This window comes from Pelophylax lessonae (genome assembly GCF_965119305.1).
Source record: "Pelophylax lessonae genome assembly, chromosome: 4".
NCBI classification, from domain to species: Eukaryota; Metazoa; Chordata; class Amphibia; order Anura; family Ranidae; genus Pelophylax; species Pelophylax lessonae.
The window spans coordinates 204,879,938-204,907,713 of NC_138771.1; the positions used below are offsets into that span (position 1 = coordinate 204,879,938).

The 27,776-nt window shown below is 45.5% G+C and overlaps 1 protein-coding gene across 2 annotated transcripts in view; it reads right to left on the reverse strand.

Moving 5' to 3' along the window:
- CERK (ceramide kinase) overlaps positions 1-27,776 on the reverse strand; it is a 187,678-nt gene that overhangs the window by 115,751 nt on the left and 44,151 nt on the right. Inside the window, exon 2 of one of the 2 annotated variants that reach the window (XM_082254762.1) lies at positions 18,764-18,835. The exons of the other annotated variant lie outside the window; for it this stretch is intronic. Within the exon in view, the coding sequence (XP_082110888.1) occupies positions 18,764-18,835 (72 nt within the window). The remainder of the gene's footprint in view (positions 1-18,763; positions 18,836-27,776) is intronic. 2 annotated transcript variants of the gene reach the window in all.

Sequence of the window (27,776 nt, forward strand, 5' to 3'; positions counted from 1 at the left end):
GCCGTTAAAGCCAGCGACTGTAAAGCAGGATGGAAGATCGGTCCTTGAAAACAACAGATCTTCCCTGAGAGGGAGTCTCCAAGGAGCATCAGTGACTAGCCATAACAGATTGGTGTACCAAGACCAGCGAGGCCAATCCGGAGCCACTAGGATGACCAGAATCCCTTCTGCCTCCATCCTGCGCAGGCGTCTTGGCAGAAGTTTGAGAGAAGAAAAGGCGTATATCAGACGATAAAGACTCCAGGGAGCCATTAAGGCATCTGTGGCATCGCCTAGAGGATCCCGAGACCATGCCACAAACCTCTATACTTTCCTGTTGAGGTGAGAGGCCCAACAGATCAACCTCTGGAGTTCCCCACCGGAGACACAACTGACGTAACACCTCCGGATGAAGTGACCATTCTCCTTGGTCTAACGCCTGTCGACTGCGATAGTCCAGCTGCCAATTTTCCGCTCCTGGAATGTGCACAGCAGAGGTGGTTGGAAGTAACCGTTCTGCCCACCTTAGAATTCCGGCTACTTCCCAACGCCGCCAGGACACTTCTTGTGCCACCTTGGTGATTGACATAGGCCACGGCCGTGTCCGATTGAATCCGTGTCGGACACCCCTGAAGACGATTTGTCCGGGGCGTGGGATGTGAACAGCGCGGCTTCGGAGCTCCGGCGGCACCTGTTGATCCTTCACTGATCCTGGCGATTGACCCCTCTATTCTGCCTGTACCACCTGCCTACCACGTCCTGCACCGACCGCCATAGTCAATATCGGCTCTCAGGGCTCAAAATCGGCCGCGGCCTTTCGGCCTAGCCCAGGCCGCGAGGCCTCCCAAGATGGCGCCGGACCTTCTTCACAGCCCGCGCTTCCACCCAGGGAGAAGTTGGGGCGTGCTGGACTGCCTTCCTCATGGATCCCCACACCATCGAGTAAGCCTGGCAATCCGCTCCCGAAGTCCCGACCCCCAGCCACCATACGGGAATATTTTGCTGACTCTCCTGTGTCGACTAGGGGACATTCTTCTCCCTCTCCTGGGCTGCTTGAGGGACCGGATCCCTGGGATGCAGAGGGGACATGGGATGTGGAGGTCTCTCACAATGGTGGGGCTCAGGATGGGGCTGCAGAGATGGGAGATTCTGTCACTGAGGGTCTTGCATTGCAACACATAATGGAAGCTATTCAAACTTGTCAAACTGTCCTGACCACTCAAATAGAGACTGTCCGGCTGGACTTATCTATAGTTAAACATGAAGTGCAGAAGATTTTTTTCTTTTCTCTGGTGTTCATTGACAGACACAGCTCCAGAATCTTCTTGACCATTGGGTTATGCTGCCATCCCTGGCCCCTAGAGGAGTAGGACACAAGGTAGGAAAAAAAAAAAAAAAACTTTACCACACCTATGGGGCAGTCCCAGGGGGGTATTCTCCTACTTCCTGCTATAGGCATTCAGTTTTGTTGCAAGCAGTGTCATTAGAAAAAAAAAACAACTCAGAGGGGTGGGTGTGGTGTCCGTCAATGAACATCAGAGAAAAGGATTTTATGGTAAGACAAAAATCCAATTTTCTCTTTCGTTCATTGGCGGACACAGCTCCAGAATCTTGACCATTGGGACATCCCGTGTCAAATGTGAGGGGTGGGAAAAAACACAGCAGAAAAAATTCCCAAAGGCTAAACCTAGCAAACCAGGAAACATGGAGCTCAACCTATAACAACTGGAGCTCCCCTGAAAAAACATACACCCTCAAAGAGGACTAGTCCTTTCAAACAGCAGCCTGCAAAAACTTGCAGCCAAAGGCAGCATCTGCAGATGCCAGCACATCTACTTTGTAAAATTTGGAGAAGATGTGCAGAGGACCACCGCATGGCAACCATGCAAACCTGCATCACTGACTCCTGATGGCGGAAGACCCAGGAGGCACTAAGTGCCCATGTAGAATGCGCCTTAACAGGGAAAAGAGGAACCTGAACCTTAAATTAAATAGGCCTGCACTACCGTCTGTCTGATCTATATGGAAATGGTCACAGCAGACGCAGCCAACCCCTTGCGAGGTCCATCCGTAAGGACAAAAAAGTCTGATTTCCTTGAGGACTCGGTTGCCGCCAAGTACAGCCTGATCACCCGAATGACATCCAGAGAATGCAAGGCAATCTCCTTAGGATGCTTAGGCTTAAGACACAGTGAGGGCAACACAATGTCTTCATTCAGTTGGAAACCAGAGACAACCTTAGGAAGGTAAGACTGACAACGGGGGGAAGCACCACTTTATCTCTGTGAACCAACACAAAGTGAATGACAAGGCAGCCAGCTCAGACACTCTGTGTGCAGAAGTAATCGCCACCAAGAAGGCTACCCTCTGGGACAATGTAAAAAGAGGAATCTCACAAATATTTTCGAAAGGCGGCTTCTGAAGAACTGACAGTACCAAATTGAGATCCCCCCAGAGGCAACGAAGACCACTCAGGTGGAGCTAAGTGACGAACCCCCAGAACAAAAAGGTGCAAACCAAGGAATGCGTAGCCAAAAGATGTTGAAACCTGGACTTTGATGGTACCCAAGGCCAGGTGCTGTTCCACACCTCTTTGCCAAAATTTGAGCCATCAAAAAAGGAACAGAAAGAAACCCCCAGAGATTCCCACCACGCAATGTACTACTTCCAGACGTGATGGTAAAGCTTCCTAGAGGTAGCTTTTAACAGCGTGGGAATCACAGAGGTGCCTATGCTTCAGCACCTGGCTTTCAAACAGCCAAGCTGTTAAAGCCAGCAACCGTAAAGCAGGATGGAAGATCAGCCCTTGGGCCAATAGGTCTTCTCTGAGAGGGAGTCACCAAGGGAGTACAGCAACCAGCCAAATTAGATCCACGTACCAAGATAAGTGAGGCCAGTCTAGGGCCACTAGGATGGCCGGAATCCCTTCTGCCTTGATCCTTCGCAGAATTCTTGGCAGAAATTTCAGATGGGGGGGGGGGGAAAGGCGTATATCAGACAGTATGGGCCCCAGGGAGTCAACAGTGCGTCTGTGGCGTCGGCTGGAGGATCCCAAAACCTTCCCAAGAATCTCTGAATCTTCCTGTTGTGGGTTGAGGCTACCAGGTCCACCTCGGGAGTTCCCCACCAGAGACAGTACCAGAGACAGTACATTGATCGGTAGGGAATCCTCCAGAGTCCAAACCCCCTGAGCACATTCCATGCCCAATACACCTCCCCACCCGGAAAGGCTTGGATCCGTGATGACCACTGTCCAGTACATGGGAAGGAAGGACTTTCCCTCTCGTAGAGCCGGAGAGTGAAGCCACTATATCAGGGACTCTCTCGTACCCCGGCTCAGCAGAACCAGATTGTCCAGAGGTGATGGATTCTTGTCCCACTTGGCAAGAATCTCTCTCTGCAGAGGTCTCATGTGGAACTGCGCAAATGGAACCACCTCAAAGGTAGACACCATCAGGCCCAGTACCCCTATGCAAGTCCTGAGAGACGACCAAAAAACAAACACAAGGGCGCACCGGCCTAGTGCATTATCCTCTATAAAAGGTTTTATTGAATAAAAGGTATAAAAATACTTGGTAAAAGCATATCAAATGGATACAGTGCCATCCGCATCAGAACGACAAGGTATAGTGTCCTCATTTGAAATTTTGGAATGGAAAGTATTTAATAAAAGGCCTGGAAAGTTTTTTGAAGTTTTAATTTTTTGTCACAAATGTTTTTTTTTTGAAAATTAAGAAATTAATATATTTTTTTTTTTTCAAAATTTGTTTGAATTTAAATACAGTCACTAGTGCAGTGCAGCATCATCATAGGTTTGGCGGTGATCAGGGATGCCAGCTGGTGACTGGTTGAGTTGCCTCTGCGCTGCCTGCTGTAACTCCTTGAACCCCATATTACTGTGCCGCAACCACGTGCATTGTGTGCGGTACTGCCCACTGAACACAATAGCATAACCAGGGCCACGACATATATACATACCACAATGTTGCCTTTTCAGCTAGAGGGAGAGTGGTTGGGGGCGCAGCATAACCGTAGCAAAACCATTTGGTTTTTCCACCCCCAAAAACAAAAATGCTTGCCTCATAAATTAAGTCTGCTGAATAAATTAGGCTCTATACAAATTGATGGACCTAAAATCTTAGTATAGCGTTACAAGGTTAAGGCTGCCAGATTATTTTCTGACAATAGGGACTTGGAATACATTTAGGCAGCCAACATAAAGCATATGCTAGTGGCATTTTTAACATCAATCAAAACACACTAATTGTATATTTATATTGAACATAAACAAAACATATACTTTATACTTGTTTGGTGCTTCGTTTTTAGGTTCCCTTTTCAATTATAATTTTAAAACTAATTTTCCAAATGAACAAAAGTTAACCATGATTTTCTTGTTGCCTCTATTATTCTTAATGTGGCAGTGAATACCTGTTCTGAGAAGAAAAATCAAATAAGCAACCATAATTAAATCACATAATGTGATTAGATTGGTTAACTAATTGTAGGTCTACAAGCACCAGATAGACAAAAGGAATGCATTTTAATATAAAAAAAAAAAAAGTTGCGATGGCAAAATAAAAGTCTGCAAATACACAACCACAACACAACGATAAAATTACAAAGAACTCTATTTATTCAAAAACTGAGAATTACCAAACTAATACTGATTTATGATAGGAAATCATTTTAATATCTGAAAAATAAACAAAGGCTCACTCTGTAAAGACACACAATGAAGTGCTATACTTGGATGCACACAAGTGGAATCTAATTAACGCAGAACTAAACTAGCATTTTGTGCAGATATAATCAGCACATTTGTACATTTTGGCACTGTTACCTTGCAAAGCGTCCTCCTCCAGTGATGCGATATCTATGCCATTGCTGCCATCTTCCTTGTCTTATTTCAGGCTTAGGCCCCATTTACATATGGGTCATATGGAATCATGGGCAGAATTGCTGCGATTCTGCCAACAATTCCAAATCACAGCAAAACCCACATTTGGGTACCATAGTCAAGCAACAAAAAAAGGGGAAAATCACAGCAAGCCACAAGTGCATATTCGCTCCTGTTTCAGAATCAAAATTTGGTCCCTGTGCTTCTTTGGGAGCGACAACTGCACATTGGGCAGCCCTTTCAAGTAAATGGGCTGCCCTATGAGTAACACGCGTTTCCGCATGAGAATTGCGCAAACAAATTTGCGAGCAGGAATGCAGGAGTGTGAATGAGGCCTTAAGAGTCTTCCATTGTCTTGTTTGGTCAGGCTGCGATAATACAACTCCTGCTCACAGGTGTTAGAATGTCTAAGCACAAGTCATACGGAGATGGTAAACTGAGCTGCGTGGCTCAAGGTAAAATTACAACAAAAATGCTGGCAGGCAGGAAAGAGAAACTTGAGTTGATTTACTAAAGGCAAATAGACTCTGCAAGAGCAGTTTCTCCAGAGCTTAGTAAGTGAGGTAAGGCTTTGCAAAAAAAGCACAATCACATGCAAGGAAAAAAAAAAAACTATTTTTGCTTGCATATGATTGGATGATGGAAGCAAGCACAGTTTGTTCATTTACTAAGCGCTGGAGCAACTGCACTTTACAAAGTGAACAGTCTTTTCCCCTGATGTTAAGCCAAGTAAATAGATACCTACAACGTCACTTTTTAAAATCACACACGCTCGTGGAATGTGACAAACTACGATACCTAAAAATCAGGTTACCTGTTTAGAGTTACAGAGGAGGTATAGTGTTAGAACTATTGCGGCAATACCTCACATGTGTGGTGCGGACACCGTCTACATATGTGTGCGCGACTTATGTATACATACGCTTCTGTGCGTAAGCACAGAGGGATGTGGGTGCTTTAAATTTTTTTCTTTCATTTTAGTTTCAATTTTATTTTAAATTTTTACACTGTGCATTTTTTTTTTATTATTACTGTTATTTCTACTACAAGGAATGCAAATGCATCACTTGTAATCGAAATAAGGGATGACAGGTCCTCTTTATGGAGAGATCTGGGGTCACTAAGACCCCAAATCTCTCATCTACCTTTAAAAATAAATTGTTTACTTCTGCCCTTGACCTAAAGTGACATCATAACATTGCCTCTATGGTCTTGGAGGACAGGAGCAATCAGAGACGATCTGGTCTCTGGTAACCTCTATGGCCAGTCTCGCGACCTGTTTGATAGTTTCTTAGACATGCTAGTACGCCTGAGAAACACTGGCAAGCAGCAGGAGGGGGAAGAGGGGGGGAGGGGGTTACATCCCCTCCCGCTGCTTCTGAAAGCAATCCAGTGGGTATTTAGCTGCTCAGTCCTCTTTCACGAGAAAGCCAGTTACGAGCTTAGCCATAACCCCAGTAAAGCACTTGCAAAACGCAACTTATATATACGTATTGCGGTTGCCAGGTGGTTAAACTACCTAACTGTAGTGTGTTTGTGCTGTCCAAAGCAACCACAGTTTACCAACATTTCTTTGAAAATCTAATAAACCTGTTCCCCTGTTCCTGTGTGAGTTTCCTGTGGGAACTCCCGTTCCCTCCCACACTCCAAAGACAAGATAGTAGGTTAATTGGCTTCTGTCTAAATTGGCCCTAGTATGTATATGTATGAATGTGCAATATAAACATCCCTTGTAATAGGAATAGGGCATGACAGCTCCTCTTTATGGAGAGATCTGAGGTCTAAAAGAAAGAATGAGATTCAAAAGAAAAAAAAAAGGAGAACAGGATCTTAGGCTTTCTAGCCGAACACACAGCAGTGTTTACAACTGCCGGGACAGGCGTGACGTCATAACGCCGCGCCTGGTCTCCGAAAGTCAAGAGTAGACTGGGGACCATCTGGTCCTGGGTCAGCTCTATGGTAAACTTCCGCCACCAGCGGATTCCTACTTCGACTTGCCGATCACACGGACGAGCTGGTAGAAGAAGGAGGAATCTGAACTGTCGCTAGGATTGTTTTTACGGTGCAGGGAAGGACGTCATATGACAGCCAGCGGTATGAAAGTGGTTAAAGCAACCTGTCAAGTAAACTCTAATCAGCCTTAATTAAATCCTGATTTTTTTTTTGTTCACTTCTATTTTATAAAACTATTTAAAAAAAAAAAAAAAAAAAGGTTTCCCCGTTTGATTTTCTAGTTCATATTTTTACACATTTAAGATGTATTTACACATTTCACATTTAAAAAAAAAGCAAAAAAATGTAAACAAAATAATTTTCATTTGTAAATAACTTTCTAATGCTTTGTACCATTGCTAACAACTGAAGTGTAAACAAAACAGTTGCGGTATCGGTAATTGGTATCAGCGAGTACTAATAAAAAAAAAACAAAAAAAAACCAAACAAACAATCAGTACTTGCTGTAAAAAAAAAAATGGTATCGGTGCATTCCTAGAATGTACAATTTATATGTGAAACGCTGTGTAAATTGATGCTGCTATATAAGTACCTGTGATAAATAAAAGTAAGAAGCCAAATTGAATGCACTGGGGCTATGGTGACAGAAGCATTATAGGTTTAGCAAAACATTGTGGAATTGATCTGCATTTTGGGTTTAATGCATTCATGCAAAATAGACATCTTAATCACCATTATACAGAATCATTCTGTGGCACTGCACCTTTTGGCAGGTCAGTCGCCGGCAAGTTTAGCCTAAATTAATGATCAGTGCCTTGGTTTCAAGCACTGGCAACCCGATGCAGTATATTGGGGCACATGTAGGCGTTACAGCACAAAAAACAATTAAGACTCCTTGAGAACCAACTGCACTGATGCCATGTCACATTACTGTTGTGGATTGACACCCCATTCACAGCCAATGCTGTGTAAAATCTACATAAAAACAAAAAGGCAAAGATTTGCAAATCTCATAAACCCATATTTTATTCAATAGAAAACATTTCAAATATTTAAACTGAGAAAATATACAATTTTAAGAAAAAAATAAAGCAATTCTAAAATTGATGGCAGCAACTCATCTGAAAAAAGTTGGAACAGGGCAATGTGTAAACGTCTGGGAACTGAGGAGACCAGTTGCTGGAGTTTTGGGAGAGGAATATTGCCCCATTTCTGCCTGATGTAGGATTTTAACTGCTCAACAGTCCTGGGTCGTCTTTGTTGTATTTTTTGTTTCAAGATGCACCAAATATTTTCAATTGCTGAAAGGTCTGGACTGCAGGTAGGCCAGTTTTGCACCCAGACACTTCTACTATGAAGCCATGCTGTTGTCATGCAAAAGGAAATTTAGCATTGTCCTGCTGAAATATGCATGGCCTTCTCTGAAATATACTTTATCTGGATAAGAGCATATGCAGCTCTAAAACCTGGATAATGGGATTTTTGACTTACCATATAATCCATTTCTCTGATGTTCATTGACGGACACAGCTCCTGATCTTCACAGTCATTGGGTTATACTGCCCCCTACAGAAGGGCACTAGGCAAAAAAAGAATCTGGCTACACCTACGGCATATAGTTACTCTGCTATAGTTCTCTCTACTATAGTTAGTTTTGTTACAAGCAGTGTCATTAGAAATACAACTCAGCAGAGGGGTGGGTGCGGTGTCCGTCAATGAACATCAGAGAAATGGATTTTACGGTAAGTCAAAAATCCCATTTTCTCTTTCGTTCATTGACAGATACAGCTCCTGATCTTAATGACCATTGGGACGTCCCAAAGCAGTGTTAAACATGAGGGGCGGGAAGAGCAAAAATATTCCCAATGTTAACAGTAGCCAACCAGGCAACAGGAGCTCAACCAAAAACAGCTGGAGCCCACCTGAAAATAATAATACACCCTCAAAGAGGATCAGGTCCTCTAAACAGCAGCCTGCAAAAATCTTGTGGCCAAAAGGAAGCATCCGCAGATGCCAACACATCCATTTTATAAAACTTTGTGAAAGTGTGCACCGACGACCAGGTGGCCTTGCTAACCTGCATCACTGATGCCTGAGGGAAGGCCCAGGAGGTACTGAGCGCCCGAGTGCGCCTTGACAGGGGAAGGAGGAACCTGATCCCTGATTGAATAGGCCTGAATCACGGTCTGTCTGATCTATCTGGAAATGGTCGCAGAGGAAGCAGACAACCCTTTCCGAGGTCCATCCGTGAGCACAAATAGGGAGTCTGATTTCCTAAATGACTCCGTAGCTGCCAGGTACACCTTAATTGCCCGGACCACATCAAAGGCATGCAAAGCAATTTCCTTCAAATGTTTTGGCCTGGGACACAGGGAAGGCAACACTTCTGTTGTCTTCATTCAAATGAAAATCAGAGATAACATGAGGAAGGGATAATGGATGGGGGGGGGGGGGGGGAGAGAACAACCTTATCACTGTGAACCACAAAGTAAGGTGAACGACAGGATAACGCTTCCAATTTCGACACCCTTTGCGCAGAGGTGAAAGCCACCAAAAAGGCCACCTTCTGGGACAGTTTAAGCACAGGAATTTCCCAAAGATTCTCAAAAGGAGGCTTCTGGAGGACTGAGAGCCCCAAACTGAGATCGCAAGGCGGTAACAGGGACCGCATTGGAGGGGTTAAGTGCCTAACTCCCTGAAGAAAAGCAAGCACCAGGAAGTATGTAGCCAGGGGCTGTTGAAAGAACTAAGGCCTAAACCTGAACCTTGAAAGTACTCAAGTCCAGCTTCTGCTCAACCCCGGGTTGAAGGAAGGTCAAGATCCGAGCCACCAAAAAAGAGCGAGGATGAACCCCAAGAGACTCACACCAAGCAATGTACGTCTACCTAGTACGATGGTAGATCTTCCTAGAAGTAGATTTCCAAGCTTTTAACAGCGTTGGAATCACAGACAAACCTATATCAGCACCTGGCGTTCCACAGCCAAGCCGTCAAAGCCAGCAACTGTAAAGCAGGATGGAAGATTGGTCCTTGGGACAGCAGATCCTCCCTGAGAGGACGCTTCCAAGGAACGTTGGCGACCAGCTGCACCAGATTGGTGTACCAAGCCAGGCGAAGCCAGTCTGGGGCCACTAAGATGACCAAAAGCCCTTCTGCCTCGATCCTGCGTAGAAGTCTTGGCAGAAACTTGAGAGGAAGGAAGATGTAAATCAGATGATACTAACCCCACAGGGCCAGCAGTGCATCTGTGGCGTCCACCAGAGGATCCCGGAACCGAGCCACAAACCTCTGCACCTTTCTGTTGAGCCTGGACATCAACAGATCCACTTTGGGGATTCCCCACTGGAGACACAACTGATGAAACCACTCCAGATGAAGGGACCACTGATCTTCCCAACGCCTGCCGACTGAGATGATCCGCCTGCCAGTTTTCCACCCTGGGAATGTGTATGGAAGAGAGGGCTGGAACGAACCATTCTGCCCACCTTAGAATGTCAGCTACCTCCAAAGCTGCCAGGACACTTCCTTTGCCCCCTTGATGATTGACATAAGCCCCTAAAAGAGCCAGTAAGCGGTCTGGGGACAGGCGCATGTTGGAAGGGAGAACCTTACCGGAGGGTAATAAGGAAACTTGATCTTGTATCCGAACCGAATGACCTCGTGGACCCACTTTCCTTGTACCAGGAGAGTCCACGGGCCCGGGAACCAGTGAAGTTGTCCCCCCACCCGAGATACGGGTAATGGTGCACCTTCATGCAGAAGGGGCCTTGTCCACGAGTCTGAAGAAGACCGCTCTTGACTTGCCATACCAAGTTCACTTGAATCCTTCAGAGGAGGCCCCGAAGGGCTCCAATCCCTTGTCAGTCGACCTTCTTAAGGGATGAAAAAACTTCTTATGAGCCAAGGCGGGGCCACATCTACGACGAGGGTTCTTGCCCTTAGTAACCTGCAGAAGAAAAGTACTCTTCCCCCCCTGTGAGACCTTTAATGTCGTCATCCAGGGAAGCCCCAAACAGGCCATCTCCTTGAAAGGGAAGATCAGTCAAGGCCTTTTTAGAAGTCTGGTTCGCAGACCAGAATTTGAGCCAGAAGACATGCCGAAGGACCACTGCCGAAATAGAGCCGAGCCACTAGGGGAGCCGCATCCAAAGAGGCATCACAGATAAACTGCACCCCCAGGACCAGCTGGTCCGTCGGCTTAACAAAAGGCAGGGGGGAGCTACTCCCCCTCCAGGTCATGACAAAAGCTTAGCCCATTTGGTCAGAGTCTGCGACACCAGGGCAATGGTGAATATCGGCCTGTGCCGAACGAGCCACAGTGTACATATTGCAGGCCACAGCCTCCGCCTTCCTGTCAGCAGGGTCCTTAAAGGCCGGGGACTCTTCAACTAGAATCATGGCTGTCTTGTTTAACCTGGAAACCGGAGGGTCCACCACTGGTGGAACAGTCCACTTGTTAGGCAAGGACTCCTCATAGGGGTATCACCTAGCAACTCACTTAGGGACCCCAAGGGGACGGTTTGGTCGTCCCCACTCTGTAATGACAATTCTATCAAATTAGGAGGGGAAAGGGAACACCTTTGCAGCTCTGGATGGCTTGTGAGTGCTATAGGGAACTTGCACCTTAGTCGCAGCTGCATCCTCCAACTTTAAGCCTCAAGCACAGATACAATCAGTGCGTCCACCAGCGCCTTTTCGTGCGTGGTTGCAGAAGTGGAGGAATCCTCCTCACTATCTGAGGATAGAGAGCGCATGGTTGCAGACCCAGCAGGGTGACCCACATCTGTGGTGGTCAAATCAGATTTAGGATCTGATAAGACAGATGAGGCAGGGGAAGGCAGGGGGTGTTTTATTCCAGCCCATCGCCCAAAAGCCACCTCCACTCGGGATACAAAGGACTCCAGGACCGCCGTCAGTTCATTATTGGATGCATGGGATCCAGAGGGCCCCGCAGCCCCAGAGAGGGGATCAGGTGGGGAGATGTGCTCCAAAGACTCCATGAGTCACCAGGGGAACCCCACAAAAAAGTGTAAAACAATGCACCAATCGACCCTCAGCAGAGATGGAGATGACCCCTCCCCCCCAGACTCACCACCCCCCAGAAACCAGGCACCACAGTCACTAGGAGTATCTGCACTGCACGAGAGGTGATCAGGAACTGAAAGGATCCAGGAGTCAGCACTGGGGGATGAGGAGGGGCTCCTACTTACGAAAACGCCGCCCAGAAGGCTCCACAGACATGGTCGCCTCTGTTTTGTATGGCAGACCACCGCAAAATGGCCTCTGGACTACACAAACATGGCCACTGTGCATTCCAGAGCAAGGCTACAACAAAATGGTGGCCCTGCATGGCACCACGAGGCTCCCAGGGACCCAGAAGGGATCTCTAGGCCTCAAGGACAGGCCCAGGGACCATGGCAGGAGTCCCCATCAGGTTCAGCCCCCTCGCCTGCACATCTGATTGTCCAATCGCTGACGGCGCACCCCCCATTGCCATCATAGTGCCCTGCCCCCCACCCCAGGAGGTGGACCAGACCACCCACACAGCCCCAGCATAAGTGGAGGGGGGGGTAGGATGGGGGGACAGATGGAGAACCCGGAGGTCTGACTGTCCCATGTAGGGGCCCACGTCCACCGCAGAACTCTCTTGACCAGGAATCAGGCAGGCCCTCCTCTTCATCTAAATGGGGGGCTGTTGGCCAGGAGGAACGCTGCGACTCGGGCCGAGACCCGGTCATATGCAACCTCGCAAGGAGTTTAACGCACAGGCCAGCCCCCGTCCGGTGGGGCTATGTCACGTCCGAAGTCTGCGTGTGCTTGCTGGCAAGACTGGGGTGACCAATCTAGATTATCCAGCCCATCTCCCAGTCCAGCAGTTGATTGCAGATCTCACAGGGAAAAAAAAAAAAACAGAAAAAATTTGCCAGGACCAGAGATCCCAGCAAGGAACTAGGTCCTCACTCCGGACGAAGCAGAAAAAAAAACAAAAAACTGAGTACCTATAGCAGAGAGAGGGAATATACCCCCTGGCACTGTCCATAGGCGTAGCCAGATTTTTTTTCTGCCTAATGTCATACTCCTGTAGGGGGCAGTATAACCTAATGGTTAAGAAGATGGGTTTGTCAGTCTTTCTGATTTCTTTTAAACGTGTATCAGTTGTAAGTTCATTTTCAATCAATCATTTACCTGCACTGCAACTTGTCTTAGACATCCCCCAGTGCATATACCTACCTTTTGAGTCCATTCACACTTACGATGTGGTAACTTCTGGGTGTAGGTGCGTTACAGTGCAATGCCAAATTATTGTCAATGAAACCTGCCAATGAACTGTACAGTAGCTGCCAACACACGGTGTGGTATGTATCTACTATTTTGTCTATTGAGGTGTGTTGGCAACTGTGTGACTTAACACAGCGTGCATTACACACTGCAGTGGACTGTAGAATTGCAAATGGGTCCATAATAAATTTTGGCGGTTTGACTTTTACAAAATGGTTGCTTCATTGGATGCATTCCTTAGTAATAGAGATGGTGGACGTCTCAATGTTTGGATTCTCAGTCCAGAAGTGTGCACCTTCTCTTCTTTCCCCCAGAAATACAGTGCCTTGCGAAAGTATTCGGCCCCCTTGAACTTTGCGACTTTTTGCCACATGTCAGGCTTCAAACAAAGATATAAAACTGTACTTTTTTGTGAAGAATCAACAACAAGTAGGACACAATCATGAAGTGGAACAAAATTTATTGGATATTTCAAACTTTAACAAAAAAAACTGAAAAATTGGACGTGCAAAATTATTCAGCCCCTTTACTTTCAGAGCAGCAAACTCTATCCAGAAGCTCAGTGAGGATCTCTGAATTATCCAATGTTGACCTCAATGACTAATGATGATAAATAGAATCCACCTGTGTGTAATCAAGTCCTCGTATAAATGCACCTGCACTGTGATCATCTCAGAGGTCCGTTTAAAGCGCAGAGAGCATCATGAAGAACAAAAGGAACACACCAGGCAGGTCCGAGATACTGTTCTGGAGAAGTTTAAAGCCGGATTTGGATACAAAAAGATTTCCCAAGCTTTAAACATCCCAAGGAGCACTGTGCAAGCGATAATATTGAAATGGAAGGAGTATCAGACCACTGCAAATCTAAAAAGACCTGGCCGTCCCTCTAAACTTTCAGCTCATACAAGGAGAAGACTGATCAGAGATGCAGCCAAGAGGCCCATGATCACTCTGGATGAACTGCAGAGATCTACAGCTGAGGTGGGAGACTCTGTCCATAGGACAACAATCAGTCATATACTGCACAAATCTGGCCTTTATGGTAGAGCGGCAAGAAGAAAGCCATTTCTTAAAGATATCCATAAAAAGTGTCGTTTAAAGTTTGCCACAAGCCACCTGGGAGACACACCAAACATGTGGAAGAAGGTGCTCTGGCCAGATGAAACCAAAATCAAACTTTTTGGCAACAATGCAAAACGTTATGTTTGGCGTAAAAGCAACACAGCTCATCACCCTGAACACACCATCCCCACTGTCAAACATGGTGGTGGCAGCATCATGGTTTGGGCCTGATTTTCTTCAGCAGGGACAGGGAAGATGGTTAAAATTGATGGGAAGATGGATGGAGCCAAATACAGGACCATTCTGGAAGAAAACCTGATGGAGTCTGCAAAAGACCTAAGACTGGGACGGAGATTTGTCTTCCAACAACACAATGATCCAAAACAAAGCAAAATCTACAATGGAATGGTTCACAAATAAAACATATCCAGGTGTTAGAATGGCCAAGTCAAAGTCCAGACCTGAATCCAATCGAGAATCTGTGGAAAGAACTGAAAACTGCTGTTCACAAACGCTCTCCATCCAACCTCACTGAGCTGGAGCTGTTTTTCAAGGAGGAATGGGCAAAAATTTCAGTCTCTCTATGTGCAAAACTGATAGAGACATACCCCAAGCGACTTACAGCTGTAATCCCAGCAAAAGGTGGCGCTACAAAGTATTAACTTAAGGGGGCTTAATAATTTTGCACGCCCAATTTTTCAGTTTTTTATTTGGTAAAAAAGTTAGAAATATCCAATAAATTTCGTTCCACTTCATGATTGTGTCCCACTTGTTGTGGATTCTTCACAAAAAATTACAGTTTTATATCTTTATGTTTGAAGCCTGAAATGTGGCAAAAGGTTGCAAAGTTCAAGGGGGCCGAATATTTTCGCAAGGCACTGTACACATGGCGGGGCTTCCAGTCAATTATGTCACATCTGGGGACATCACTTCCTCTGCCTGGAATGCATGCTGGCTTCGGTATCTAGGTAAGCTGCAGCGATTGCAGCAGTCAGTTTGGCTGGTCATACCAGGTGCTGGGTGAGGCACTTTTAAATGTGTGTGGATACTAAGCATTTTTGTCACATTTTTACAAATAAATTTGTTGCAAAATGATACCTCCCTTTTTTGGATCTCTGTTCCTCTATCTCTGTCTGAGAGATATGTTAAGGTCCAAACATACATAGTCCGTGACCCTCCCTGAAGTAGTGGAACATTGGAAAGACTGATCTGAATACAGCACAAGGTGCATATTGACCTCCTTATAATCATAAGGGGTTAACTGTAGCTGGTGAGTGAAAACTGCCTAATGGGGATTTTGGATCAGAAAACACAGAAGAAGGGTGGCTTAGAGTGGCAGATCATTAATCACTTAAGGACCGGAAAGGTTTTACCCCCTTAAATGACCAGGCCATTTTTTGCGATACCGCACTACGTTACTTTAAATGACAATTGCGCGGACATGCGATGCTGTACCAAAATACAATTTAATCCCACAAATAGGGCTCTCTTTTGGTGGTATTTGATCACCTCTGCGTTTTTTTATTTTTTGTGCTATGAACAACAAAAAAAAAGTGAGACAATTCTGAAGAAAAAAAAAAAACAGAATATTTTTTACTTTCTGCTATAAAAACATTCACACTCAAAAAAATCAATTTTTTTCATCAAATTTAGGCCAACATGTACTCTGCTGCATATTTTTGGTTAAAAAAAATCCCAATAAATGTAAATTGATTGATTTGTGCAAAAGTTATCGCGTCTACACACTAGGGGAAACATTTATGTCATATTTATTTATTTATTTTACTTGTAATGGCGTCGAACAGCGATTTTTAGAGGAACTGACACTTTTGACTCTTTTTAGGGGACCAGTGACACTAATACAGTAATCAGTGCTAAAAATATGCACTGTTAGTGTACTAATGGCACTGGCAGGGAATAGGTTAACACCAAAGGCGATCAAAGGGTTAAGTGTGTCCCTAGGGGATGCTTTCTAACTGTGTGGGGGATCGACTCACTGGATTTACACAGAGACCTGTGTTTCTAAATAGGAGGAACACAGGACCCTTGGGGGTCATCTCTGACAGAGCAGCAGTCTGCCGTGTTTACATTGGCAGCCCGCCGTTCTGTCTACATGGGGAGCAATCAGGGGTGGCCCGCAGACATTGCGTCCGCCAGACCCGCTGATTGGCTCCCCCTCTGCCAATCTGTTACACGAAGCGACGTACAGGTACGTCAGTTTGCGTAATAAAGCCGACCTGCTGCAGTAAAACTATGGCGGCTGGTCAGCAAGTGGTTAAAGTGGAGCACCTTTTAGGATTTTGGAACACTGTTATTTGATCACATGTATTTATTCTGAAAGGGATTCACTTGCATGGACACTCAGGGACAGTTTTTTGGACTGCTATTATTTGTATGCTATTTAACCATAGCACTGTGGCAGTTCAGGATCATGTTATGTTTGTGCATGATGTACATATGAAGAGTTTGCACATGATGTATATAAGAATAGTTTGCACAGTACATAGTAATAAGCATCTTTTGTTTAATACATGTAGTTAGCACTGTTTCTTTCTTTTGATTTGATTCAGTTACTGCTTTACACTTTTAGGCCCTTTTCAAATGAGCCCCATCTGGTCTGTTCATCCTTTTAACAAATCCCCTGATGGTTCGGAGCAGAACAGGTGTGAGGACGCTTTTGTGATATCCATGTTCATTCAGTGTTTAAGTTTGTTACCTCACAAAATAATATATATATATATATATATATATATATTATATATATATATATATATATATCTGCTGTATAAAATAAAATGGTGATCTGGCAAGTTACCCTGGGTCCCTGTTTTGAACTAACCATGACAAGCACAGAAGCAGATCTGTGTTGCTTTGGTCAGTTTGTGTTTCTGTGATCACTGCTTGGAGTTACAGGATGCTGTGCAAACGTACTGCATGCCTGTGTCTCCCATAGTCAGTTGAGCATCCCCTCCAAGCTCTAATTTGTTTAGTAAGGGAGCGAGCTTTTTTTTTTTCTTTTTCGCACACAGTAAGGAACTTCCCCATCTGTGGTTTACATCAAACACACTGGGTGGGATTATCACACAGCAGGTGGGCAGTGGGTGGTCTTGCATTACACAGTGGTTAGGCAGGATTACTGGCACATTTGGCATGTGGATGAGCTTGCATCACACACAGTGGGAGAGTAACTTGTCTGTGTGTGCTGCCTTCCAGGAACAGCTTCAGTTTTGATAGCAAGGCTCACCTGAAGCTGCTGTCAATACCAAGTCTGGTTCTGCAGCGCTGCACACACAGATGGGGAAGTTATTTCCCTACTCCTGTGTATGATGTAAACCCCTACCTCAGCCTACCTCCTGTGTTATCTAATCTCACCCATGCTGCAGCCTGCTCAATTACATAATTCCGACCTCCGACCAACCTGCTGCATGTGCCGTAATCCTCAGATGGGGAACTTCTCCACTGTGTATTAAGCCTGCCCCTTAACTAAATAGAAATGCACCCCCCCCCCCTTATAGTTAAGCAGGACCGATGTGGCCATGACATCACTTGCTGTCAAAAAAAAAAAAAACTTTTTAATTTTGAAGAAAATAAAGGAGTGTTGATGCATGCAGCTCTATGTGCTATACTATGATGACCTTTTAAAGCAGCGTGTTCACAAATACTTTAAAGCGCCACTTAAAGAGACTGGCCTCCATTTACATCAGACTAACTCTAATCCGTCACATTTAGGTCTGGAAAAATGGAAAAGGACGCAGACCATTTCCATTTTTTTCCCAAACCTGGATTGAATGGCAAGTAAGTGGATGTGTATGTATGTTTACATTTGCCTGCCCACAGACTTGCATGGAGCTTCCGATCAGGTCCACCTGAAAAACTCACAGGTGAACCTGACTGGAAAGTGCAGTTGAAAGGGGCCTAACATTTTTCCTGCTTTGATTAAATTATCAGAAATTTTTGATTTCCTCATAATTACTAGTGACAGACCCTTAAGCATTCTTTTTAAATACAATAATCAGACTAATGTTTTCTAGTCACCTTTAAATATAGCTCTTTCAATATCCTTTGTGCGTAAATTGTATCTTATGACTGTTTTTTATGTAAAAGCATTAAAAGATTTCAGTATTACTGCATTGCAGGTCATAGATCATCACATTGCAATCCTTGTTGAGTTTTAAACTACTGTATACTTCATATTTTACATGCAGAGAAAGTCTTTTAACATAGACTTTTTATAGATCAGTAAAGACTCTGCCTAAACGTAGAACAGAATTTTTATTAGTTTGCGCATAATTCATCCAGAAGCATAATTTTCTTCATATAAAGCAGTACTCGTATACGAACATAAAATACTTTCTGCAAAAACTACAGTTGTCAGATGCATATGGTTCACCATATATTGGCTCACCACATTGGTCCTTTATTGTTGGTATTCTTATACTGTGAAAATCGTTCCCAAGTAATTGTTTGTTAGCCACTTGGTAATCTATAAAAGTACATGGTGGTTTCATGTTTTTGCATGTGTTTTTTCTTTATCTTGTGTGAAAATTTAGAATAGCAGTAAAGTCTTCTTTTTCTGCATAATGTCCATACCTGAAGGTATCCGATCCGTAAAGCTGCCTGTGAGACCTCTTGCTCTATGAAATGCTCGTGCCAAGCACATGCCTAAAGCAAAAACAAAAAAAATGATAAAGAATCTCTGGGCATTATCCCACCAAGCAACAAGATTCTTCCTTGAAATTACTAACCTGCAATGGAAAAAATCTGGAACTAGACTGGTTGCTATGGGCAACAAAAACATTTTTAATGCACAATGCCTTATGTTCAGAAAGTAGAACAGGTGCTCTTGGTGGGCCATATGGCAGACAGACTAAGACAGCCTACATTCATTAGATTCTGGCTTATAAAAAAAGAAAATTGGATTTTTGTCTTACCGTAAAATCCTTTTCTCTTAAGTTCATTGACGGACGCAGTTTTCTTGTTCTCAATAGCAGTAGGGTTATGCTGCCCCCTACAGGAGTAGGACACTAGGCAGAAAAAAGTTCTGGCTACACCTATGGGCAGTCCCAGGGGGTATATACCCTCTCTCTTCCTGCATAGGATGTCAGTTTTGTACCAAAGCAGTGTCAGAGAAAACAATACCAACCCAACTCAATAATAGAGGGGCGGGTACTGCGTCCGTCAATGAACTCCAGAGAAAAGGATTTTAGGGTAAGACAAAAATCTAATTTTCTCTATCGTTCATTGATGGACGCAGTCTTCTTGGTTTCAATAGCAGTAGGGATGTCCCAAAGCAGTGCCATAAAACATGAGGGGTAGGAACAGCAGAAAATAATTTCCTTAGGCTGAACCACAGCCAACCAGGCAACATAGGACTCATCAGAACAACAAGATGAGACCCACCTGAAAAAAAACGAAACACCCTCAAGGGAGACTAAAAGCACCCTTAAACTGCGGCCAAAGGAAGCATCTGCAGATGCCATCACATCCACCTTCTAAAACTTCGTAAAAAGTATGAACAGACGACCAGGTAGCCACCTTGCAAACTTGAACCGCAGATACCTGATTGCAAAAAGCACAAAGGAAGCACTGAGCGCCTGAGTAGAGTGTGCTTTAACAGGGAAAGGTGGAACCTGACCCTTAATTGAATAGAAATTAAATAGTCGCAGCAACGCAGACAGCCCTTTCTTTGGTCCATCCAAGAGAACAAAGAGCAAATCTGGCTTTCCGAAAGACTCAGTAGTCACCAAGTACACCCCGATTGCCCGGACCACATCCAAAGTTCGCAATGCAAATTCCTTAGGATGTTTAGGCTTAGGCCACAAGGAGGGTAACACAATGTCCTCATTTAAATGGAAAATGGAAACCACCTTCGGAAGGAAGGATGGATCTGGACCAAGTACCACTTGATCCCTGTGAACCACCAGATAGGGAGAACGACAGGACAACGGCGCCAGTTGCAATACCCTGCGCGCAGAAATAATAGCCACCAAGGCAAGCAGGGGAATCTCCCGATATATTTGAAAAGGGAGGCTTCTGGAGAGCCGATAGAACCAAATTAAGGTCCCAAGGTTGCAACAGAGGTCACACCGGCGGTGCCAAGTGTCGCACCCCCTGTATAAAGTTACGCCCCAGGGAATGGGTGGCTAATGGCCTTTGGAAAAAAATTGCCAAGGCCGAAACCTGACCCTTGATAGTACTCAAGGCCAAATTTTGATCAACCCCCCGTTGAAGGAAAAGCCAAGATCCGAGCCACCGAGTAAGAGCAAGCCAGCGACCGTAAAGGATGGCAGATTGGTCCTTGAGACAGCAGATCCTCCCTGAGAGGAAGTCTCCAAGGAACGTCTGCGACTAGCCTGACCAGGTCGGCGTACCAAGCCCGGTGAGGCCATTCTGGAGCCACAAGGATGACCGGAATCCCTTCCATTTCGATCCTGCTAAGAAGTTTTGGCAGCAACTTGAGCGGAAGAAAAGCATACATCAGCCGATACTGACCCCACAGAGCCACCAGCGCATCTGTGGCGTCTGCCATAGGGTCCCGAGAGCGGGCCACAAACCTCTGCACTTTCCTGTTGCTCCAAGATGCTAACAGATCTACGTCTGGAGTGCCCCAACAAAGGCACAGCTGCTGGAACACCTCCAGATGGAGAGACTATTCCCCTTGATCCAAGGTCTGTCGACTGAGGTAACCCGCCTGCCAATTTTCCACTCCCGGAATGTGAACGGCGGAGAGAGCCAGAACAAAGCGTTCTACCCACTGAAGGATGCCTGCCTCCAAGACACTTCTGGTGCCCCCTTGGTGATTGACATAAGTCACAGCCATGGCATTGTCCAATTGAATGCGCACTGGACAGCCCCGAAGGTGCTCTGTCCGGTGGATTAGGCAAAGCCTGATCGCTCTCAGCTCCAGAACATTGATCGGTAACCTGGATTCCTCCAGAGACCAGATCCCTTGAGCAGAAAACTTGCTGAGAACACCTCCCCATCCTGACAGACTGGCATCCATGGTGATCACTGTCCAATATATGGGGAGGAAGGCCGGAAGGGGCCGGAGGACCACTGCCAAAAACAGGCAGTCATGACAATATTGGAGCCGCATCCAGCGAGGCATCGCAAACAAAATGCAGCCCTTGGATCAACTGGTCTGTCAGCTCCTGAAAGGCAGGGGGGAAGTTGTACCCCTTCCAGGTCACGGCTTAGTAGCTTCGCCCATTCAGTCAAAGTTTGTGACACAAGGGCAATAGTAAACACCGGTCTGAGTGAAGATCCCGGCAGGGAGTACATATTGCGGGCCACAGACTCCGCCTTTCTATCCGCCGGATCCTAAAAGGTCGGGGAATCCTCCACTGGAATCATGGTAGCTTTATTTAGTCTGGAGACCGGGGGTCCACCGTAGGTGGCTCAGTCCACTTCTTAACCACGTACTCTTCAAAGGGGTAGCACTTAGCAATCCCCTTAGGCACCCCAGGGGGGACGCTTTGGATGGTCCCACTCTTTTTTGACCAGGTCAAAATACGCGGGAAGGGGAAAACCTTGACCGCTCTGGATGGCTTGTCGCAGCCACGTCCTCCATTTTCAGGGTCTCACGCACAGATACAACCAGTGCATCCACTAGCCCCTTTTCTTGTGCGGTGGCAGAGGGAGAAGTGTCATCCACACTATCAGAGGAGGCAGGGCACGGGGTAGTAGACCCAGCAGGAGACCCACGTCTGTAGTGGCTGAATCAGATTCAGAATCTAACACATCAGATGAGCAGGGGTAGGAGGGGGGCGTTTTTTTGGCACCCCGTCCTTTACAGGCCACCTCCACCTGGGCCACAATGGATTCCAAGACTGCCGACAGTGCATCTATGGATAGCTGGGATCCAGAGGGCCCTGCGGCCTCCTTGAGGGGTTCAGATGGGGAGAAACGTTCCGCAGGGTCCATGTTGCACCAGGGGAACACTGCAGCAAAAAGTTGAACGTCTTAAACGTCTCACCGCGTTACAGCGCCCCCAAGAGGTCAGGCAGAACGCACAGAGACCCCCAACAGAGAGAGAGAGAGAGAGAGAGACCCCCCCCAGACTCACCCCCCACCAAAGATGCACCAGGAAGACCCAGAGCGTCTGCAGCTATCTCGATCCTCACAGAAAAACCTGAGTGTCAGCACTAGGGTACAGGGAGAGTCTCCACCACCACAAAAAAGCGCCTCTAGGGACTCCAAGAACATGGCCGCTATTGAGTTACAATGGGATCAACCACAAAATGGCCGTGCCAGGTGTACCAAGATTGCCGCCGATCTCAGCACATGTAGGCTACAAGTAAATGATGGCCCTGCGTGCCCTACGGAGCTTCTAGGGGACCTCGAGGGGACCCCCCAGCCTCCTTGATGGGATAGACAGGAAGGGGGCCCTGGGAGAAACAGGTAAATACTCCCCACACGATCGATTGTCCGGTCACCAGCAGCGTATCCCCCCACCCCCACCGTCAGCCTAAGCCTGGTCCCAGCCCCCAGGAGTAATTCCAATCACCCCATAGCCCCAGTAGTGAGTAGGGGGGGGGGGGGGGGGGACAGGTCAGGGGGGGGTGCGTGAAAGGACAGAGGGGAACCCAGGTTTGGGAGGATCCGACCGTCTCAAGGAGGAGCCCACGTCCACCCCAAAACCCGCCAGGGGGGGGGGGGAGTTTACCAAACCAGGAATAAGTGGGCGCCATCTCCTGACAGAACCCCTCGCCGCCGAAGTGGGTGGGCTATCGGCCAATAGGAACGCTGCGACTCGGGCCTAGGCCCGGTCGTATGTGACCTGGCGAGACGTTTAACTAGTAAGGCCAGTCCCCTTCCGGTGGGAATGTCGCGGCCAACCTAGCGCGGAGCTGGGGTCTGCGTACACTCGCTGGCCGGCTTGGGTGACCACTGGATCTATATATTCAGCCCATTGCCCAGATCCGGCATAGTTCCTTGTAGATCTCACAGGGAATAAAAATCAGGTGAAAAAACCTAACTAGAAAAAATAGCTACAAAAAAACTTTTGCCAGGACCAGAGATCCCAGCAAGGAACTAGGTCCTTACTCCTTCACTAGGCAGATTAAAAAAACGACATCCTTTAGCAGGGAGAGAGGGTATACCTCCTGGGACTGCCCATAGGCATAGCCAGAACTTTTTTCTGCCAAGTGTCCTACTCCTGTAGGGGGCAGCATAACCCTACTGCTATTGAGAACAAGAAGACTGCATCTGTCAATGAACTTAAGAGAAGAGGATTTTACGGTAAGACAAAAATCCAATTTTCTTTTTCATAGGCCAGAATCTAATGAGTGTAGATGGTCTTAGTCTTGGCAGGTCTGTCATATGGCCCACCATAGAGAAAATATCTTTACACTTTCTCAACATCTAAACTTACGAGGCTTTTCTATAAAGGTGACCAACACGGGCATAAATGATTGGTTTTCTGACATGTTTTGCCCACTGCTTTAACTGCTGGAGAAAAATGGTGTATTGAAGTTTTCAAGATGATTCACAATTGCTGTATTTCTGATATATTTTTAAACTAGTATAAAACTGACAAACAATGCTGAACTTGTACAGAAGCAAAATCTAACATTGAGATTAAAGTAAAGGGGTACCACATCTGAAAATATCAAAGCACAGAGAAGGAAATTGGAGTAAGCAGACTTTATGAGTGATTACACAGAAATAGCATAAAGTAAAAATACATTTTTTTTATAAAATTGTGCCAGCAATCCCCTGTGGTCAGTGTGCAGAGAGGAAGCCACTCAGAACTGGACCCAGAAAGCCATGGCTATCACTGTAGTAGTGTTGACTTGCAGGGTACAGTGATTGCCAGCTTCCCCTGCAGTCCCTCAGGTTTGAAATCTACATTCCTACATTAGTCCAAGGTGGACCAATGTAAGTATGCAATACGGAGTTCAGCTTTAAAATTATTCAATAGATTGTGAAATGCATCTAGTGTATACAACACATTAGGACTTGGTATCAGCCTCCTATCAATTCCCTGTACAGCAGCACTGAGACACGAAAGGTCAGCAATGGTCGCCAATTAGACTCTGTCACAATGCACTTGTTCTGACAAGAAAGCAGCGGATGAATGAGCTGGGTGATGACAAGTCAATGTGCTACTGCTCTCTGCTGTCCAAACAACAGACCCAGAATGTGTTCAATTGGCAATGTGTTCTTTTGATCAAGCTATATTATTGCTGTAGTGGGAGTCGAAAATTTGGCTAGGATTTATGGTAGGAATGCCTAAAACAAACTGAAATTTCAGGGTTGATTGTTGGATATATTTGCATTTTGTATTGAACTCTTTTGCTGAACGGTTCCTAAACAGGAAAACAGCAATGATAGGGCCAGTGAATAGAACCGTAGAGCGCAGCAGGGGATCAAGCATTCAACAAACCCAAGGGGTTTTTGACACTGAAGATTCTTTGATGGAAATGGTCCTAAAAGTGAGCACAGATCAAAGACAGCACCTCTGGAATAATAAGTATTGCTAACCTTTTTCTGTATATTGACAGTCATTTTAAGGTATGTCTAGACTTTAATGATTGGGCCACTGGATCAAACACCATCTGGTTATGGAAAGATTATGATGCATGTTTTTAAAGGCCAAATATGCATAGAGAGGCGGAGCAGATATACTTAACACCAGCCTCTTTTCGGGGGTAATTAGCAATCTGCTGGGAAAGATATAACCCTGTCATTCAGCAATCAGAACTTCTACAAAAAATAAAAAAAAATTGGACGCAAGATGAATGCTATTGGTTAGGAAGTTTCTAAAGATATACAAACATATATTTTCTAAAACTAATTTTGAATGCTCTGATGTTTGTAGACACCGTTAAAAAGGATACAACTGTAATATATCGCAGCTTACAGTCCTTGCATGTGCTTGGCTGCATTCATTTTTTTTTTTTTAAGCCAAGGACATTTTTCAGCAGGTACAGAAATTACCTGTTGGTTAGGGGAGGTCAGAAACCTGTAGATCGTGATCTACAGCCAACTGGAAGATCATGGTCTGGGCTTCCAGACCCGCAATTCAGAGGGACTACTTGTAAAGTTGGAGCTGTAGTAGAGTGCAAGAGCTTCACAAGCCAATGCCTCCTGTCCCATGCAGAGTGATACCAACTGCACTCCACCTCTGATCCTTGCTAGCAGTCTCCAGAGTGATGCCAGCAGCAGAAAAGAGGTAATTCAGGTAAGTGTGAAGCAATACACTGGGAATAATCATATAGACCTGTTTTTACACTGATGTACTGTGGTTTATCCTCACCGTGGGTGCAGTGTACCTTCAGCTTTCCTACCGGTCTGCTGCGCTTAGCCATAGGCTTCAAATATATTCTTCGGGTGTGGTTCACTTTCTAAAAGCGCACCAAAACTCCTAAATGCAGTTTTGGTCCGCTTTCAGAAAGTGCACCACATCTGCAGGATATAATAGAAGTCTATGGCAAAGCACAGCTAACCCAGGAAAGTTGAAGATGCACTGCGCTGCACCCGCGGTGCAGGCAAACCGCAGCACACCAGTGTGAAAGTAGCCTTAAAGGGGGCTCATTTACATTTGCAGTCTAGGGGGGTGGTAAAACCACAAAGTTAAGACGTGCCATCACCCCCACCACAACCACACCCCATTTCGCTTTTCACCCTCCTTAAAGTGTACCTCTTGTGATCTCCTAGTATATACGCCATCATTTTTGAGTTCCACCTTTTTCCCTATTATAGGGGGTTTTTACAGCTTTGACCCTCCTTTTTTTTTGTCTGGCCCTGGGTCCTTCCTACACCATCAGCTCCCGGTTGGAACCATCCCCATGTATTCTTCTCCATAGTATTGTGATCCAGTTGTCAATGCATACATTCCAATTGATCGACATTACTTTATCTATCTTTGATTTGGTTAACATTGACATGAGTATACATTTTTTAGTTACCGTCTGGAACTTCATCTCTTAATTGGATATATTTTCTTAATTTAAAATGCACCAATTCCAATTTATTAGTTTTTTCTGCAGATTTATTATATCTGGGGTGTCTCCTGAAGAAGTGGGTGCTGCCCTATGCATAGAGAGCCTTAAGCCTTCATGAATTATTTAATACACGCTTCAACTAATCATGTAGGTTATGTTGTATTTACATGTCTGATATGTGGATATTGATGATCTGATTGAAATCAAGCTGTTTGTTAGTGTTTTTAAACTTTGTACATTTTAAATTTGTTGGACCTTTCTTTAGCACCACTCAAAAAAGTCCCATGGGCAAAGTTCTTTTTGACTTTTTCCACACCCCCTTTACTGCAGTGTCTAAGGGGGGTACACGTCACAGCCATAGCAGGAGTTATACACGCTGTCATGGTTGGTGGGTGTAGCATCTGCCAAGCATGACCCATTCAAGTGAAAAGGCCACTCTGAAAGTGCCCTTCAACCTTGTGCAGTAGAGCAAACAAGCGATTACAGCAGGCAGTGTCTTTTCTTTCCCACCACCTGCTTTAATCCCTTGGACTACACAGAAGCATGCAGTTAGGGGAACTTGCAGAGTGGCCCTATTTAGTTGAATGTGTCGTGACTGCACCCACAAAAAGTAACAGGGGGCTTAAATCCCGGTGCAGCATGTGTACACATTTGGCTGCTGCCTCTGTTGCTAAATTAGGGATTGGGGGTGGTGAAACCGTGACTCAACTGTAATGTTTTAACAACCCCCCCCCTCCCCCAATTTTACCTGGGAAGGGTGCCTCTGCCAAATGCAACTGAGGGCTTACTGACAAGTTCAGCTTGCACTGCTGCTGCTCTGAAAAGCGATCAGAGTGCGTTTGACAGGTGGTGGGGAGGCGATAGGTTGCCTCTCCACCCGATTTAAACCCATGATTGTGACATGGTAATACAGCAATTAGAGGTTTAAATCAGGTGTGGGAAGGCGACACTGAGCCCACTTTAATTTCTCCCATGTTGTTCAGGTACAGTGCCACGAAAAAGTATTCATACCCCTTGAAATTTTACACATTTTGTCATGTTACAACCCAAAAACTTAAATGTATTTTATTCAGATTTTATGTGATAGACCAACACAAAGTGGCACAGTGAAGAATGGTGAAGTGAAGGAAAAGGATAAACAGTTTATAAAAATGTTTTACAAATAAAACATGTGAAAAGTGCGGCGTGCATTTGTATTCAGCCCCCCTGAGTCAATATTTTGTAGAATCACCTTTCCCTGCAATTACAGCTGCAAGTCTTTTTGGGTATGTCTCTACCAGCTTTGCACATCTAGAGTGACATTTTGCACATTCTTCTTTGCAAAATAGCTCAAGTTCTGACAGATTGAATGGAGAGTGTCTGTGAACAGCAATTTTCAAGTCTTGCCACAGATTCTCAATTGCATTTAGGTCTGGACTTTGACTGGGTCATTATAACATAAATATGCTTGATCTGGACCATTTCATTGTAGCTCTGGCTGTATGTTTACGGTCCTCGGCCTGCTGGAAGGTGAGCCTCTTCCCCAGTCTCAAGTTTTTTGCAGACTAATGGGTTTCTTATAAGATGTCCCTTAGTTGGCTCCATCCATCTTCCCATAAACTCTTAACCAGCTTCCCTGTCCCTGCTGAAGAAAAGCATCCCTGCAACATGAAGCT